The sequence below is a fragment of the Lithobates pipiens genome, unplaced genomic scaffold (assembly GCF_037356315.1).
Source record: "Lithobates pipiens isolate NorthernLeopardFrog02 unplaced genomic scaffold, aLitPip1_a1.2 Scaffold_18, whole genome shotgun sequence".
Classification (NCBI taxonomy): Eukaryota; Metazoa; Chordata; class Amphibia; order Anura; family Ranidae; genus Lithobates; species Lithobates pipiens.
This window is the reverse complement of record NW_027507758.1, coordinates 635951632-635971465: the sequence shown is the minus strand read 5'-3', so window position 1 is coordinate 635971465 and position 19834 is coordinate 635951632. Positions and strand designations below refer to the sequence as shown.

The following is a 19834-nucleotide window of genomic DNA, read 5'->3' as shown; positions in this document are numbered from 1 at the left end:
TACATAGCTCATTATATGTGGGAAATTAATGTGTTTTTTATTTTGCCAAGAATAATTTTTGCACGGTAGTAGTGAATCATTTCAGTATACCGTATATACTCGAGTATAAGCCGAGATTTTCAGCCCTTTTTTTTAGGCTGAAAGTGCCCCCGTCGGCTTATACTCGAGTCACCGCCGTCTGCCTACCTGATCAGGCATGTCATGTAGACAGACGGCGGCCAGGGTGTCATAAAAACATACAGCGGCCATTCCAGTATTTAAAAGCCGTGCCTCCTCCTCGTCTGATAGGCAGAACACTCAATTTCCCAGCAGTCAGTTTTCAGCCTATCACGGACATCCCCTCATCCTCATACCTCAGACGAGGATGAGCGGATGTCCGTGGTATGCTGAAAACTGACTGCTGGGAAATTGAGTGTTCTGCCTATCACAGACGAAGAGGAGGGGCGGCTTTTGAATACTGGAATGGCCGCCGTATGTTTTTATGACACGCTGATCGGTGGCTGCAGATGGGCACACGGAGGCATGCACAGGACACAAAGGATGAAGATTAGCACAGGTAGGCTGCAATGGACACAGGGAGGTATACACAGGACACAGTCAGGTAGGCAGATCTGCACAGGACACAGGGAGGCATACACAGGACACAGGGAGGCATACACAGGACACAGTGAGGTAGGGAGATCTGCACAGGGAGGCATACACAGGACACAGGGAGGCATACACAGGACACAGGGAGGCATACACAGGACACAGTGAGGTAGGCAGATCTGCACAGGGAGGCATACACAGGACACAGGGAGGCATACACAGGACACAGTGAGGTAGGCAGATCTGCACAGGACACAGGGAGGCATGCAATAGACACAGTGAGACATGCAGCTGCAGATGGGCATTGTTGACCCTCTTTGCCACTTACAGTTGCTGCTGCATTTCCCACCCCCGGCTTATACTCGAGTCAATAAGTTTTCCCAGTTTTTTGTGGTAAATTAGGGGCCTCGGCTTATATTCGGATCGACCTATACTCGAGTATATACGGTAATTCCTAATATCCATTGTCATATGAATGTATATTACGTACCTTTATGGTTTTTCAGCTCAGCTTCTTTTTTGACTAGTATTCTATTTTTCTTTATAATTTGTTCACTGACATTTGTTATTTATAGACAGCGCTGTTGTTTCACCTTTCACTATTTATAAGGTAAGGGGAATGTTCAAGTGTCCATGTGCTGAAATGTCTCAATTGGCTGTCCTGTACCACATGATGGATGTGTCATCATAGGTCAAAGTTCTTTCACAATGTAAACACATATATCCGCCAGGCGAACAGCACCAGAAGTCCGCCGGTTTGGCGAATCCCGAACGAGCAAAATTCACCACGAACTGACCGCCGGGCGAACCGCAAGGCCATCCCTAGCGATTGCCTCCACTGCTGCCGGCATCTCCGGTAAGCGGCGGAGGGCACCGGAGAGTGGCGGGGGGTGGCCCTCTCCCGCAAACCGATAAAAGTGATCTTGCGGCTGCTGCCAAAAACAACGATATTCTACTTCAAAGTGCAACCGTATAATGACAGCGAGCGGTCCGTAAGTGGTTAAAAAATAAACATGACCAACAGTTCTCACAGATGGACAAATACTTGTCATACGTGTTCAAATAATTATTTTTATATATATATAGACCTCTAAGTGTTTGTGAAAGCTTACATCACAAAATGTACTTAGCCAATGAAAGGGAATGACTCCATTTTTATTTTTCTCCTGCTATCAATGGCCAACACGGTACAACACTTCATCCATGTCTTTGGTGATCTCTGATCTCCTTATGAACTGTTTTTACATGATGAAGATCAGCCATGGAGTATATCTGAGGTGTATATCAGGGTGTGCTTCTTCCCCACATGAGAGCTGTGATGTCCAGCAACATTCATATAGAAGACATTTCCCGCAGTCAAGGCACTAATACACAGGACTTCAGTGAGGAACAATTCCCTCACTCAGGACTGGAAAGTGGCTTCTCCCCCGTGTGAGATCTCTGATGTTTAGAAAGATTGAACTTCTGTGAAAAACATTTCCCACACTCAGGACAGGAATATGGCTTCTCCCCCCTGTGAGATCTCTGATGTCTATAAAGACCAGACATGTCTGAAAAACATTTTCTGCACTCAGGACAGCAATACGGCTTCTCCCCCGTGTGAGATCTCTGATGTAAGTAAAGATGGGACTTCTGTGAAAAACATTTCCCGCACTCAGGACAGGAAAAAGGCTTCTCTCCCATGTGAGATATCTGATGTCTGGAAAGATGGGCCTTCCGTGAAAAACATTTCCCGCACTCAGAACAGGAATATGGTTTTTGCCCTGTGTGAGATCTCTGATGTGTGTAAAGCGCAGACGTCTGTGAAAAACATTTCCCGCACACAGTACAGGAATAAGGTTTTTCCCCGGTGTGAGATCTCTGATGTCTGGAAACATCAGACTTCTGTGAAAAACTTTTCCCACACTCAGGACAGGAATATGGTTTTTGCCCTGTGCGAGATCTCTGATGTGTGTAAAGAGCAGACATCTGTGAAAAACATTTCCCACACTCAAGACAGGAATAAGGTTTCTCCCCAGTGTGAGATCTCTGATGTTTGTAAACATCATTCTTCTGTGAAAAACTTTTCCCGCACTCAAGACAGGAATACGGCTTCTCCCCTGTGTGTGATCTCTGATGTTTGGAAAGATCAGACTTCTGTGAAAAACTTTTCCCGCACTCAGGACAGGTATACGGCTTCTCCCCTGTGTGGGATCTTTTATGCACATCAATATTGTATTTATCAGTGAAACATTTCCCGCACTCAGGACAGGTATATGGCTTCTCCCCTGTGTGAGATCTATGATGTCTGGAGAGATGGGTCTTTCGTGAAAAACATTTCCCGCACTCAGGACAGGAATACGGCTTTTCTCCTGTGTGAGATCTCTGATGTACAACAAGTTGTGATTTTTGGATAAAGCATTTCCCGCACTCAGAACAGGAATACGACTTTTCCGCTGTGTGAGATCTCTGATGTATGACAAGATCTGATTTTTTAATAAAACATTGCCTGCACTCAGGACAGGAATACGGCTTCTCCCCTGTGTGAGATCTCTGATGTTTGGAAAGACTGGACTTCACTGAAAAAGATTTTCCGCACTCAGGACAGGAATACGGCTTCTCCCCTGTGTGAGATCTTATATGCACATTAAGATTGTATTTACAACGGAAACATTTCCCACACTCAGTACAGGAAAAGCTCTTCTCTGTTGGAAGGACGGCCCCGTCCCTCACAGTCTGAGGTTCCTCAGGATAAGAGGAATACGATGGTCCATCTACACTGTGTGGTGCCGGATGGACATTTGAGGTAGTCGGGTTTTCTCCTGGACTATACTGTGTGATGTCCTCATCTTCTACTTTACAGTCTGGAGACAAAGTGAGACAATCCTCTGAGGTTTTCCTCATCTCCCGTCCATCTACTACAATAGAAATACAAAGATTATTACTAGACATGAGCTGATTGGTTCCCCTAAACCAGGACTCCGCCCACATCAGGCAGCTTTGCCTCTGAGGATCTTACAATTCCCCCCTCAAGGTAACTAGTAAATGGGTCCTCTGATCTCCTACCAGATCATTTCTTTATTCATGGACCTTAGTCAGAGAGTGAGGAAACAACGAGAACTGTCATTTATAGGAGTGACAGTGATGAGGGGATTATAGGACGAGTGTCCCCTCCCCCTCTATCACTCATTGCCATCTTCCCAACACAAGAAGTCCTGCACTTCCTTATTTAGTCCATGATTTAGTCATGAATAACAGACATATCCATCTACAGCCAGCAAACAACAGAACACGTAATCCTGGGAGAATTATTCTATCAGAGATGTTGCTAAACCCGGGCATGGGGTACAAGACCCAAAGCACCTGCCCCAGATGTTTATGTCCATCTATGGTGAAAATTAACATTTTACTTCCAGCTGATCCCCAGAATCTCCATAAATCCAGTCTAGATACATAAATTGTGTCTGCAGCACAGAGAAAGAGGATTATCACCCAGTCCCCACCCTACTCTGGACCAATCAGTGAGCAGTATGGGTGGAGGAATGTATTTAGTGTTAATGACCCACCTGTGCTGATCTCTGTAGGAGTGTCCTCCTCTATAAATGTCCCCGTTATTCCAGCCTCCTCCATAGACTGCTGATCATCCCTCACATACCTCTCTTCTTCTTCTGATTTCACCTCAAATTCTATATCGATTGGATCTCCACTCTAAACCAAGAAAATGAGAGAAAATATCATCTGTAAGATCGAAGATTTATTATTGTGACATTGCATAGAAAATCCACACAGTGTCTCCACAAGTCCATGTTCTAGATGTTCCATCCCACCAACCTTGTAACAGTGGGGGATGGTGTGATCTTCCTGTGTGGAATCCCGGCAATACAGAGGACGGGGACATCTCTCTGGTGGGTTCCTGGTATTTTGTGGCTCCATCTTATCCTTGTGTCCTTCTGAAAACTCCTCCATCACTCCATACTCCTCATCCTCCTCTTTATACTCTTCTTTAACATCAATATTATCATCCCCGAGTTTTCCACTCTGAATATATAATAAAACATTCATTGTAACAAACATGCTGTGTATAAATCAGAACTACCAATAATTGTCAATCATCTACCTGATGATGGTGGGGGATGGTGTGATCTTCCTGTGTGGAATCCCGGGAATACAGAGGATGGGGACATCTCTCTGGTGGGTTTCTGTAGCTGGATGACTCCACCATGGTGTCCTGGTACAGATCTTTGTGTTCTTTTAGAGACTCCTCCATCACCCCATCCTCATCATCCTCCTCTTTTATCTCTTCTTTAACCTCAACTTTAGAATCTCTCAGGTTTCCACTCTGAATATATAATAAAAATGACATCAATGGTAACAATGCAGATAATGTACAGATCCTAATGATACTATCAGTGATTGTTCCTCATCTACCTGATGATGGTGGGGGATGGTGTGATCTTCCTGTGTGGAATCCCGGGAATACAGAGGATGGGGACATCTCTCTGGTGGGTTCCCATTACTGGATCCATCTGTAGGAAACACACACACTGACTGAATACATTGTTTCTATGTGTTTATCAGATAATGGGGGATCTAGGTGGAGCCTCCGTACTGCTCTCTCCTTTACAATAAAGTCTCCTCTTACCCGGTGATGTGAGGGGCGGCTGATTGTCCATCATGACGTCCTTGTAGAGATCCTTGTGTCCTTCTAAATACTCCCACTCCTCCATGGAGAAATAGACAGTGACATCCTGACACCTTATAGGAACCTGACACACACAATGATACAGTCACCATCCAGACACATCCCTTGTCTGTTACTGGATAATGTCCCAGAATTCCCAGAATCCTCCTCACCTCTCCTCCATCATCTCTCTGGTGACTTCTAGAATCTTCTTTGTATTTCTCTATTCTATCAGGGAGGCAGATGGAGGCAATGTGATGGTCATATGATCTCCAGACTTCACAGGAGGAAAACCTGTAGGATCTGAACACAAATACTAAAATTAAATGTTATTCCCAGAATCCTCCTCACCTCACCATTCAGGTCTCCATTTTATTAAAGCCCTACTTTAATATTGAGGTACAATTTACCCACACGGGACCCCCACACTATGCAGGTTAAAAGCTTGTTGCAGATATTCTGATGTCATTACATACAATGCAGGAGCAATAGTCCCACTTTGCTAGTGGGGATTCCAAGAGTCTGCCCACATCCTAAGAGCATCAGAAACCAAAAAGAAGTTGTAGGGACATTGGGAGGAGGAGCTGTGAGGTCAGTGTGATGTCATAGGACATATAGACTCTGGATGGAGGGACATTTGGATGGGGTGATTTGAGGGGTCCTCTATATGAGGCTCCTGTACAAACCAAATCATTGTTCCTGGGTGTGTCCTTCCTCTCCTAAACTGAAGAGTGAACTTTGACCTTTACCATACAGAAATCTGTCAGGAATGTGTGAAAGTAAGCTCTCATGTGATCAGGTGACGTGCGGAGGAACAGAGTGTAAATAGCAGACAGTTTTCTCCAGAGCTCCTAATGGTGGGGATGGATTTTGCTGAGTGCTGGTGCCAAGTTTCCACCCCCCAGGATCACTGCAGGTGTGGAGAAAAGCTGTGTAAGAGGATATGGAGGAGAGATGAGGAGGAGATCCAGGAATCAGGATAAAGGTCAGGACAAGCAACAGACGAGCGCATCCAAGAGATGAAGCCGGGGTCACTACACAGAAAATCAATCCAAGGAAACAACAGGCAGGACGAGGAATAGCAAGAAGGAGCTCAGAGACCAATGAGAATATTGCTCAGCCAATGGGAGATGATCTCAGCATGACTTACATAATGAAGGGGATAAGGGGGAGGGGAGGAAGTCACTTATGGTGACCATAGAGACATGGAAATTCAGCTGGTTCAGCAGGGATCGGTCACATTTCCATCCATGTGTGGTCACTGCCGGATAAAAGTCACTCCATCAGCGGCTGCAGCCAATAGCTTCATCACTGATCTGTGTATTCTGAGAGCGGAGGAGCGCCCCCCATTGTCAGAATACAATAGTGCAGCGGGGAGGATTCCCCCATCCCCCTCCAATGTGTGGATGGGGGAATCACTTCTGTTTTTTACTCTCATCCCGCTGGATGAACGATAAAACTGAACCATGTATGGCCAGATTTGGAAGGAAGATATATTCATCATCAACTGATCCCCCTGAAGGGGTTAATCTACATATTACCTCCTCTGCCGCCAGATCCAGCAACGTCTCCTCTCTACTTCTTACCAAAAACAATGCCGTCTTTACTTGACATCACTTCCTGTCTGTATTCCATAGAGACTTTTTTACTGGGTAGAGGTGAGATCACCACCTTGTGGAGCTCAGAGGAACTGCAGCTCGTGAATCGTCTCGTAGTGTGAACACGGCTGTTTCAAGCATAGAAATGAAGACACTGCAAGCTGTTTGAGGAGTCGTGTTGAATTGTATAACAGGAACAGCAAACACAGAACAGGAAGTACAAGCAATGCAATATTACCATAGAGTATATTACTATAGAGTCACTGTATTTGTATAAGAAGTCCATAACATATCTTTTTTTACATTCAATCCAAAAATGTGTAAACAACCTAAAAACAGATTGTGAACAGTCGTAAACATAACATGCTGTGTTACTGGTAGATACACTACAGATGAGTCTATTTGGCGGTCTGGAAACTCGAACGCTGCACAAGGCCACAGTGATTTTCCTGGGGAATGCTGTTCAGCTCCAGAAGGTGTTGAAGAGCTGCTCTCTTTCCTGGCTGGTGTGTTTGGTACAGAAGAACTTTCTGGTATATGTGGCTTTATTATGTCATCCTCATGGTATCCTTCAGATATGACCGTACTATTGTCTCTAAGTTGCTTACTTGGTCCAGTAGGACAAGGAGGGGCATTGTAGGACTAGGAGCATTGTAGGACTAGGAGCATTGTAGGACTAGGGGCATTGTAGGACTAGGAGCATTGTAGTACTAGGGACATTGTAGGACTAGGAGCATTGTCGTACTAGGGAAATTGTAGGACTAGGAGCATTGTAGGACAAGGAGCATTGTAGGACTAGGGGTATTGTAGTACTAGGGAAATTGTAGGACTAGGAGCATTGTAGGACAAGGAGCATTGTAGGACTAGGGGTATTGTAGTACTAGGGAAATTGTAGGACAAGGAGCATTGTAGGACAAGGGGCATTGTAGTACTAGGGAAATTGTAGGACTAGGAGCATTGTAGGACAGGGAGCATTGTAGGACTAGGGGTATTGTAGTACTAGGGAAATTGTAGGACAAGGAGCATTGTAGGACAAGGGGCATTGTAGGACAAGGGGCATTGTAGGACTAGGGGCATTGTAGTACTAGGGAAATTGTAGGACTAGGGGCATTGTAGGACTAGGAGCATTGTAGGACTAGGAGCATTGTAGTACTAGTGACATTGTAGGACTAGGAGCATTGTAGGACAAGGAGCATTGTAGGACTAATAATAATAAACTACCCTACATACGGCATATAATAATGATAAACTACCCTACATACAGAATATAATAATGATAAACTACCCTACATACAGCATATGATAATATCAATATATAAACTATAAAATATAATCCCTACAATTATGAGAGAAAAATATAATTAAGATTTGTATGGTCTGTATCTTACCAACAGTTTAAAAGGGGAAGATGTCCGCCAATATCTAAGTACATCGAGTGGTTCCAGTCACGGGGTCCAGCAAGATGGGGAATGGTCAAATATCAGCAGACTTCTTGATCGTCTAGGGGGTGTATCCGGCGTGTGGGTCTGTGATCCTCTCTCTATGGCCCTCACATCCTTTATACCATCTGGGACAATAAGCTTGTAAAATTATCATAAGCTCAGCCCAGAAGGTTTGGCTTATTCTCCATTGATTGGAGAACTTTAATGATTTACCTGGTGAGCTCAGGTAATATCATCTTCAGTCACTAGGTGTGTCTGAGGACAGAAAATATATTCCAAACCAGCCATTCTCAACCAGGGTTCCATGGGACCCTGAGGTTCCTCCAAAGGTTTCTAGGGGTTCCTTGAGCTGTGGCTGGTGAACCACCTACTTGATGGTGCCTACAGAGTTCAAGGTTCAGCATCACCTAGCAAAGCCAGCAACATGACACCAAATATCTTTTTAGCTGTCTTTAAGGGTGGCAATCTGAACACCACTTCAAGGGGGACATTCTTCCTATTGGCCGCCAGTATAAGGGGCATGGTTCCTACTGAGCCCGGATGATTTGGTTTTAGTAAGGGTTCCTCGAAACATTAAAATTATTTTTGGGGTTCCTCTAGGGTTAAAAGGTTAAGAAAGCCTGTTCTAAACTATTTGTTAAAAGAAAAATATGTTTTCTTTTATAATGGGTATTTATCTATATATTGGGGCTTATGAATATATATCTATATTGTTCAGGGACTCCGGCAATTGGTACAAAATACAATACACTTAGTATAAATTTGATGAATTAATATCACACACAATGGATATTTATATGGATGAATGGATGACTCCTGTATCTCCTATGAAGATCTATTTGTCTTGGGACAACACATGTTATCTGGGGATTTTTCATGTAGATGTGGTCAGGTCACAGTTTCTTATGTCTATATAACAATGATGGGTATTTAACCACTTCAATACAGGGCACTTTCCTCCCTTCCTGCCCAGACCAATTTTCATTTTCAGCGCTGTCGCACTTTGAATGACAATTACGCGGTCATGCTACACTGTACCCAAACTACATTGTTATCATTTTGTTCCCACAAATAGAGCTTTCTTTTGGTGGTATTTGATCACCTCTGCGTTTTTTTATTTTCTGCTAAACAAAAAAAGACCGAAAACTTTGTAAATAAGTACGTTTTCTCCTGCACTGATGGGGCGGCACTGATGGGCACTGATAAGGCGGCACCGATGAGGTGGCACCAATGAGGTGGCACTGATGGGCACTGATGATGGGCACTAACATGCGGCACTGATGGGGAACAGATAGGCGGCACTGATGTGCACTGATAGGTGGCACTGATATGCAGCACTGATGGGTACACATAGGTGGCACTGGGCACTGAAAGGCAGCACAGATGGGCACTGATAAGCGGCACGGATGGGCACTGATAGGCAGCACAGATGGGCACTGATAGGTGGCACTGATAGGCATGGATGGGCACTAATAGGTGGAACTGAGGAAAACTAATAGATGGTACTGATGGATGCCAATCAGTGCCAAACAATAATGCCTGTCAATCAGTGATGCCCATTGTGGACACTGATTGGCATCCATTGTGGGCACTGATTGACATCCCTGGTGGTCTAGGGTGGCATAACTGGTGGTGAAATCCCTGGTGGTCCCGGTGGTATCCCTGGTTGTGCAGTGTGGGCATCCATGGGGGATGCCCACAATCAGCACAGACCCCCCTGTCAGAGGAACAGCTCGGCTCTCCTCGCATCTGACAGACACGAGTGAGGAAAAGCCGATCAACGGCTCTTCCTGTTTACACTGTGATCAGCCGTGATTGGACGCGGCTGATCACGTGGTAAAGAGCCTCTGTCAGAGACCCCTTACCTAGATCAGAGTTGCGGTGTGTCAGACTGACACCCCACAACAACCATTGTCGAGATGCGTGCCCTCGAGGGCACACAGCGGCTTGATATCCTGGTGACGTCATATGACGCCCAGTCAGGATATCGAAACCACTTTGCCGCCGTCATTTTGCAATATGGCGGGTGGCAAGTGGTTAAACATAATTCTTCACTTGTTTTATATCAAAATGTATATTTCTATCTTATGGATTATTCATTACATCATTCATTATTAGATTACTCATGGGGTCAGTGGATATTAAAATCGTGGTGGTTATCTGTGACCTGGAGTCTGATATACAGTATCTCACAAAAGTGAGTACACCCCTCAGTCACATTTTTGAAAATATTTTATTCTATCTTTTCATGTGACAACACTGAATAATGACGCTTTGCTACAATGTAAAGTAGTGATTGTACAGCTTGTATAACAGTGTAAATTTGCCGCCCCCTCAAAATAACTCAACACACAGCCATTAATGTCTAAACCGCTGGCAACAAAAGTGAGTAAACCCCTAAGTGAAAATGTCCAAATTGGGCCACAATTAGTCATTTTTCCTCCCCGGTGTCATGTGATTTGTTAGTGTTACAAGGTCTCAGGTGTGAATGAGGAGCAGGTGTGTTCAACTTGGTGTTATCGCTCTCACTCTCTCATCATGGTCATTGGAAGTTCAACTTGGCATCTCATGGCAAAGAACTCTCTGAGGATCTGAAAAAAAGAATTTTTGCTTTACATATAGATGGCTTAGGCTATAAGAAGATTGCCAAGACCCTGAAACTGAGCTGTAGCACGGTGGCCAAGACCATACAGCGGTATAACAGGACAGGTTCCACTCAGAACAGGCCTCGCCATGGTTGACCAAAGAAGTTGAGTGCATGTGCGCAGCATCATATCCAGAGGTTGTCTTTGGGAAATAGACGTATGAGTGCTGCCAGCATTGCTGCAGAGTTTGAAGGGGTAGGGGGGTCAGCCTGTCAGTGCTCAGACCATACGCCACACACTGCATCAAATTGGTCTGCATGGCTGTCGTCCTAGAAGGAAGTCTCTTCTAAAGAGGCTGCACAAGAAAGCCCGCAAACAGTTTGCTGAAGACAAGCAGACTAAGGACATGGATTACTGGAACCATGTCCTGTGGTCTGATGAGACCAAGATAAACTTATTTGGTTCAAATGGTGTCAAGCGTGTGTGGTGGCAACCAGGTGAGGAGTACAAAGACACGTGTGTCTTGCCTACAGCCAAGCATGGTGGTGGGAGTGTCATGGTCTGGGGTTGCATGAGTGCTGCCAGCACTGGGGAGCTACAGATCATTGAGGGAACCATGAATGCCAACATGTACTGTGACATACTGAAGCAGAGCATGATCCCCTCCCTTCAGAGACTGGGCCGCAAGGCAGTATTCCAACATGATAACCACCCCAAACACACCTCCAAGACCACCACTGCCTAGCTGAAGAAGCTGAGGGTAAAGGTGATGGACTAGCTAACCATGTCTCCAAACCTAAACCCTATTTATCATCTGTGGGGCATCCTCAAATGGAAGGTGGAGGAGCGCAAGGTCTCTAACATCCACCAGCTCCGTGATGTCATCATGGAGGAGCGGAAGAGGACTCCAGTGGCAACCTGTGAAGCTCTGGTGAACTCCATGCCCAAGAGGGTTAAGGCAGTGTTGGAAAATAATGGTGGCCACACAACATATTGACACTTTGGGCCCAATTTGGACATTTTCACTTAGGGGTGTACTCACTTTTGTTGCCAGCAGTTTAGACATTAATGGCTGTGTGTTGAGTTATTTTGAGGGGACAGCAAATTTACACTGTTATACAAGCTGTACACTCACTACTTTACATTGTAGCAAAGTGTCATTTCTTCAGTGTTGCCACATATGATAGAAGAAAAGATTTACAAAACTGTGAGGGGTGTACTTACTTTTGTGAGATACTGTGTGTATTGCATCACTTCTGATCACATACATGTATAATATTACATGTATTCAGGTTTTTAAATGTCCAAGCGCTTTCTTCTTTCAGCCAAAACAGACACAGGATAATTATTGACTGTCCGGAGATTGATGCCTGTGTGTCATCTGGTGGAACATTAACCTCGTATCTCATCCATTGTCTGGGGGGAAGCTGAGTCAACATGGGGCTCTTACTCCGGAGGTGATCTCATCCTCTGAACAATGGGTGTTATTTACACAAGTTTTACCTCTAATTAAAGGTTTTGTAAATTGGGTGTGAAAACACACAGAGCTGGTTTTCGCTGTCAGACGGCACTATTGTTCATGTTTACTCGGTTTCACACATAGATTTGGTCTCTTTACTTTAGTCCTTCAATGAAACGGATAACGTAATCACCATTTCTGTTGGGAGGGGGAGGGGCTCTCCTGGTGCGATGACTCAGTTAAAGTCTAAATAAAAAAGATATATATATTTTTTTCAATTAACAGTTTTTATTAGTAAGCTCAAAAAAAAAAAAAGGTTAACAGTACACAATCTTGCAGAAATCAACAGTATCTGAAAATGAAGTGGTAGGCTATGCATGTGAACTTTGTCACTCAATTACTGTGTCCTAAAGCAGAGTCTTAAGGAGCAATGTCCACAACTGTTGTCACACATAACCTTACATAAGTAGTCTGTGGGGTACACAGAGAATTAAATAATAAGAAATAAAAATGGAAAGGGTGAGAATAGAAAGAGAGGGGGGTAGAGGGGGGGGGGGGGAAGATTAAGGGCTAGAAGGGGTGGTAGACTGCCATCTCAGCTCCCATGCCAGCTCACCATGTGTCCTCCCGAATATGCCAACGCTCCCATGTCGCATTATGTTCGTCCAGCTTGTCTCTTATTCTGGCCGCCATCAGTTCAACGCCTTTAATCCTGGTGTATAGGGCCTCTTGGGATGGGGGTATGTTTTTTTTTCCAGTTTAGGGCTATTAGACAGCGTGCTGCTGTGAGTATGTGTCTAAGCAATTTCTTGCATGGTTTGGTCATTTTCGGTTGAGATAGGCCGAATAGGAAAAATGTTGGTGTGAAGGGTATGGATGTCTCAAAGAGGTGGGTCAGTAATTGTTGGATGGAGTTCCAGTACGGGGCTATTAGGGGACACGTCCAATAGATGTGAAAGAGAGAGCCCCTGTCACGTTGGCATCGCCAGCATTGGTCAGAGGTGGAGGGGTAAATTTTGTGAATGACTGCTGGGGTCTGATACCAAAAGTAGAGGATCCTTTATGAGTTTTCTTTATAAAGAGTGAATATGGAGCTCTTGGCTGTCTGCCTCCAGACTGCCTGCCATGCCTCCATTGGGAGTTCCTCTCCCAGCTCTCTCTCCCACCTCGTCATGTACGCATGTTTGCCTTTCCTGCTTATCGGGTATGCGTTTAGGAGCTGATATATATCCGATATCAGGCCCCTACGATTTCGCCCCTCCAGTATGATCTGTTCGAACGGAGATGGTGGGGACAATTGCAGGTTTGGGGCTACGGTCTGGGCAAAGTGTTTAATCTGTAAGTAGCTAAAGAATATCTGTCGTGGCAGATCGTGTTTGGTCTGGAGCTCTGAGAATATCAGCAGCCTGAGGGTTCTAGGATGTACCAGGTGACCAAAATGGAACAAATTTCTGGAGGCCCAAGGCCAGGACATCTGGTGGGTGAGGCTGGATGGAATTTTGGGGTTATAGAGGAAGGAGTTCATTACTGAACATTCGGACTGCAGTTCCCCAGAGCAAGACAATTTGCGCCAAAGCTGACGGAGGTGAGACATCGGTCCTAGCAGTCGATCGGGAGGCACCTCCACATTCATGTTCCAAAGAAGGCTATTTGGGTGTACTGGAGCTAACCATGTTTTTTCTATCTGCGTCCATTTGTTATAGGACCTCTGGGGAAACCAATGACAGTAATGCCCTTAGTTGGGACGCTTGGTAATACTTTACTAGATTTGGGAATGCCAATCCTCCGTCCGCACGAGATGCAGTCATGACCGAGCTTGGTATTCTGTTTTTTATAGCGCCAGATGTATCTCAGTGTGTTGCTTTGGAGTTTGTGTAGGTGGGCGTAGGGGATTGGGATCGGCAGTGTCTGGAAGAGGTAGAGGAGCTTTGGGAGGATGACCATCTTGATGGACGTAATCCGACCCAGGAGGGAGATCTGGGGGGGCTTCCATTTTTGTACAGGGGTGGGAAGTTGGCTTGGTATAGAGTGTCGTAAGAGGGGGTGATAGAGACCCCTAGTTATTTAAGAGTTGTGCTTTCCCATCTGTAGGGGAAGGTCGACTGCAAGTGTTTGACCTCTGCTTCCGGGGTGTTCAGAGGGAGAGCTGTGGATTTTGTTGCATTTGTTTTGTACCCCGAGATCGCCCCATAGATGTCTAGCTCAGCGTGAAGGTTAGGCAAGGAGATCCTAGGGTGGGTCAGTGTCATGATGATGTTGTCCGCGAACTGGGAAATCTTGAACTCCTCACCCCTAACCGAGATCCCCCTAATGTCCAGATTGCCCCTAATGGCCGTCCCGCCAGGGGCTCTACATAGAGTGAAAATAGCAGAGGGAAAGGGGGCAGCCCTGGCGGGTGCCATTAGTGATCCAGAAGGTGGGCGAGGTGGCGAACGGGGTCTTTACTTAGGAGGTGGGGTTAGTGTAGAGATTTTTTACTGCCTGGAGGAAGGGTCCCCTGAAACCCATGTGACGTAGCGTGGCCATCATAAAGGGCCAGTTTAGGCGGTCAAGCGCCTTTTCTGCGTCCAGGCATAAAGTTACTAATTCTGCTCCTTCTCTATTGGCTACTTCAGTTAAGTCTATTACTTTCCTAGTATTGTCTCCTGCCTGACGCAGGGGGACAAAACCCACTTGGTCCTTATGTATCAAAGGGGGAGGAGTACGTTCAGTCTGTTTGAGAGGTGAATTTGTTTTGGTGAATATTTTCAAGTCAGAGTCAAGCAGGGCTATAGGTCTGTAACTGGTGCATATTGCCGGATCTTTGTCTGGCTTTGGAATCAGGAACAGAAAAGATCTCTGCATGTCACTAGGGACCGGAGATTGGTGAAGGAAAGCATTGTATAGTTTAGTCATGTGTGGGCTGAGCAAGGGAAGGAAAGTCTTGTAATATTCGTACGGTAACCCGCCCGGTCCGGGGGACTTATGTGCGGGGAGGTCATTCACAGTCGCCGCCAGTTCCTTCGCGTTAATGGTGGAATTGAGTCCTAGTAGATCGTCGTCACGCAGTCGGGGCAGTCCTGCATGTTCGAGATATTGGGTGATTCGGTCAGCTTCTTCATCACAGATCTTTTATTTTTTCCTTTTCTATGCTCTCCTTTTCTTGGGTGTTTGTCTGTCACTTATTAACTGTTTTTGGGTTGCACTGCAGTACTTCTCTATCTTTTGTTCACCAATTGATATCTTATCATGGTTAAGATTCTGTCCCTAAATCAGGCTTTCTCAACCTTTTAACCCTAGAGGAACCCCAAAAATAGTTTTCAGGTCTCAAGGAACCCTTACTAAATCCAATTAATCGAGGGTCAATAGAACAAGCCCCTTATACTGGTGATCAAAAGGAAGAATGTTCCCCTTCAGAATGCCACCCTTAAAGACAGCTAAAAATATATTTGGTGTCATGCTGTTGGCTTTGCTAAGTGATGCTGAACCTTGAACTCTGTAGGCACCATCAAAAAGGTGGTTCATTAGCCATAGCTCAAGGAACCCCTAGCAACCTCTAGAGAAACGTCAGGGTTCCACGGAACCCTGGTTGAGAATGGCTGCCCTAAATGTTTAAACTCTAACTACAGAGGACATCTGGCACTTCGGGAGTTCAGACAATCTCGAGTGGACATCATTTTTGTACAGAAGACTCATTCAGATAGAAGAGACATGCTCACATTTGTATCCCACCATTACTCACAGATTTATCAAACTTCTAATGCCGCGTACACACGGTCGGACTTTCCGGCAGAAAAAGTCAGACGGAATCTTTTCATTGAATATTCCGATCGCGTGTGGGCCTCATCAGACTTTTTTTTCCCGAAAATTCTGACTGACTTAGAAATAGAACATGTTGTAAATATTTCCGATGGAATCAATTCCTATCGGGAAAACCACTCGTCTGTATGCTCTTTCCAATGGACCAAAAACGACGCATGCTCTGAAGCAAATACGAGAGGGCAGCTATTGGCTACTGGCTATTGAAATTCCTTTTTCTCGTCCTGTCGCCATACGTGTTGTATGTCACCACGTTCTAGACCATTGGACTTTCGTGTCATCGTGTGTAGGCAAGACAATTTCAGCGGAATTCCATCGGAACTCTGTCAGAAAAACCTTAGGAGTTTATTCCAACGGTCATGTGTACACGGCATTACAGGAGGAAATGGGAGGGAGTTGCCTTCCTTATCAAGTGAGGCTCTCCGATTGTATTTATGGATTTGGTCACAGATTCTATGGGCTGCTATATTATATTAGAGATGGAATTAACGTTAAAGACTTATTTTGCTGAGAATCTTAGCCAGGATGTCTCACTTAATACTGTCTTTCGAGGCCAGTGCATTACTCTATCGTTTGCTTTGAAGAAAATCACTAATGCTCTTAAAACTCAAACAGTTAAAAAAAATGTTGGCTCTTAAAGCGTACCTACACACCCACATGTCATGTTTGACAGAATATGTCCATCTGGAAGCACATCTACACTCTCCCAAGCCCCGCCCCCACAGAACCCTTTCCACTCAAGTCCGGCCCCTACAGTGTCCTGCTTTCTCAAGTCCTGCCTCTACAGATTCCTGCCCTCCCAAGTCCCATCCCCACAGTATCCTACTCTTCCAAATTCCAAACCCACAGCACCCTTCACTCCCAAATTCCATCCCCACAGAATCTTACCCTCCCAAATTCCATCCCCACAGAGCCCTGCTGACCAAGTCCCACCCCCACAGAGTCCTTATTTCCCAAGTTCTACCCCCACAAAGCCCTGCCCTCCCAAGTCCCATCCCTACAGTATCCTATTCAACAGAGCCCTGCTGACAAAGTTCCACCCCCACAGAGTCCTTATTTCCCAAGTTCCACCCCCACTGATCCATGCCTTCCCAAGTCAAGCCTTTTCCATATGGAGGAACCCCCATGATAAATCCACGCTGAGCCCCTCCTGTGTAATATTCCTTGGCACATTGTAGACCGGTATGACTCATCGTGAATGAATTCCTTCTTTTTGGCCTTGTGTGCATCTCCTCTGTAAAGAGTGATTCTCATTGTTTTTCAGAGATCATGTAACAGGCAGTGGGGCGGAGTTGTGTCACCTTCTAACGAGTGGCTTTAACCCCTTTTACTCCACACTTGTGTGCTGTAACCACATACATCGCATGCACTTTCTGGGCAGTTACAGAGCGGCTTCATTAACTTCAATGGGTGGCATTCAGCAGGTGCTACACCCATCAAAATTTACACCCTGGGGAGAATTGCTGATGTCACTGTGAAGAGAACCAGCACCGCTGGGACATGTTTACACCCCACCCACTGCCTCTTCAGATAAAAGGAGGGGGGGGGGGAGGTAAAAGTGCAGCTCAATTATGAGGTCTAATATCAATATAAAGGGGAGCTCCAATGCAAAAATAAATACAAGTTTGGGGTTTTAACGCTGTTTTCTCATAGTCGCAAATGGATCATAGTGAAATCAAATCACTTCACCTGGAATTGACCTCTCTCTGGATCTTCTATTTTTTTATTTAATTTGTAGAATGAGAACAGAATGAATGAATGACTTATATAGCGCTACCTATACGAACTGAATCGCCTCAGGGTGCTTTTCTTGCCACCGGTGTCCATCTGCAGCTATTTACACGGTCCTTTAATCTGTAGAGTCCCGACACACTTACAACATTGACATACACATATTATGGCCAATTCTTTTGGACAGGGTCTAATTAACCTACCAGCATGTCTTTGGAGTGTGGGAGGAAACCGGAGTACCCGGAGGAAACCCACGCAGGCACAGGGAGAACATGCAAACTCCAGGCAGGTAGTGTCGTGGTTGGGATTTGAACTAGCAACCCTATTGCTGCTAGGTGAAAGTGCTAACCACTACACCACTGTGCTGCCCCACCATGTTAATAAATATTGTCACCCATTTTAAACGACAAAGATCCAGTACTTTTTGGAGGACAGGGGACCATCAGCTTCATCTGATCACAGGAGAGATATCAATAGTTCATCGGAGATCGAGGGAACATCAGAGGTCCATAAGCTTCATTGGAGGACTGGGGAGACATACGAGGTAAATCAGCTTCATCAGAGGACAGTTTTGACATCAGAGATCCATCAGCTTTATCAGAGGACATGGGAGACACCAGAGGTCCATAAGCTTCATCAGAGGACAGGAGAGATATCAGAGGTCTATCAGCTTAATTGGAGATAAGGGGAGACATCAGAGGTCCATCAGCTTCATTTGAGGACAGGGGAGACATCAGAGGTCCATCAGCTTCATCGGAGGTCAGGAGAGACATCAGGGGTTCATCAGTTTCATTGGAGATCAGGAGAGACATCAGACGTCCATGAGCTTCGCCGGAGATCAGGGGGGTACATCAGAGGTACGTCAGCTTCATCAGAGTACAGGGGAAACATAAGATGTCCATCAGCTTCATCAGAGCACAGGGGAGACATCAGAGGTCCATCATCTTCATCAGAGGACAGAGGAGACATCAGAGGGAGATGATAAGGATCCTGGAGGTCTCTTTAAAGAGAACCTATCACCAAACAATCATCTCATCTGATTTTTTGTCTGCTCTGAGATGAAATTTAAAGAAAGAAAAAGTTTAAGTTCGAGCATTTAAAATCCCCCAAACAAAGATGTTTTACTATTCCCCCAACCAACCCCCCCCCCCCCCCCCCCATGTATGAACACTTGTGCTGGGGGCGCCTAAACACAAAAACATCAATCATCCTACATGTCGCCTGTAAAGCACCTTAGTGTGAAAGTAGTCTTATTCTCAGCCTATTATTCACAGTCAGCTCTACACTGAGGACCCGAGGGGATTCTATAGTGCCCCCTATGGAGGATATAGGGGACTGCAGTCTGTCACCACAATTCTCAGCCTGGACATGTCTAAGATCTATGAATTGGGGCATAGATTGTGCCTGTGGCATCAAAAATTACCTTTAGTGCGTTTTTCACTGAAATTTTGTTTCCTAATCCATCGCGCTAATATCATGTGACATAAAAAATTGGAACTTCCACCATTTTATTCTCTCGTGGGGAAATGGGTGCTAATAGGCTGCAGGTGATCTGCTGAGGCATAGAAAGGGAAATGTGTGCTAATAGACTGCAGGAGATCAGCTGAGTCATAGAAAGGGATATGGGTGCTAATAGACTGCAGGAGATCTGCTGAGACATAGAAAGGGACATGGGTACTAATAGTCCACAGGAGATCTGCTAAGACATAGAAAGGGAAATGGGTGTTAAGATCTGCTAAGAAAATGAAATGGGTGTGAAATGGATGGAATTCCAGACAGTTTTAGAAGATGATTTGCCATCATAGGTGTGCACATGGTATGCCTGGAACACCCTGATCACCCGTTCACATTAGCGTTATTTCTGTGTGTGGTGGTGGGAAATATCTTCTACTGAGCAGCTTATAAGAGAAGTGTGGGAGATTTCTCCTTCACTCTGAATCTGCAGGCAGGGAGATCATGTGCCCAGTGCCGGA

At 45.3% G+C, this 19834-nt stretch overlaps 1 protein-coding gene across 1 annotated transcript in view; it reads right to left on the bottom strand.

The window, feature by feature from the left end:
• Positions 1 to 1722: 1722 nt before the first annotated feature.
• LOC143986892 (uncharacterized) overlaps positions 1723 to 19834 on the bottom strand; it is a 133079-nt gene continuing 114967 nt past the window's right edge. The window contains exons 15-21 of the mRNA XM_077485298.1: positions 5422 to 5564; positions 5210 to 5333; positions 4996 to 5093; positions 4685 to 4906; positions 4399 to 4605; positions 4134 to 4275; positions 1723 to 3485 (exon numbers count right to left, since the gene is read on the bottom strand). Of these exons, the coding sequence (XP_077341424.1) occupies positions 1987 to 3485; positions 4134 to 4275; positions 4399 to 4605; positions 4685 to 4906; positions 4996 to 5093; positions 5210 to 5333; positions 5422 to 5564 (2435 nt within the window). The 3' untranslated portion in view covers positions 1723 to 1986. The remainder of the gene's footprint in view (positions 3486 to 4133; positions 4276 to 4398; positions 4606 to 4684; positions 4907 to 4995; positions 5094 to 5209; positions 5334 to 5421; positions 5565 to 19834) is intronic.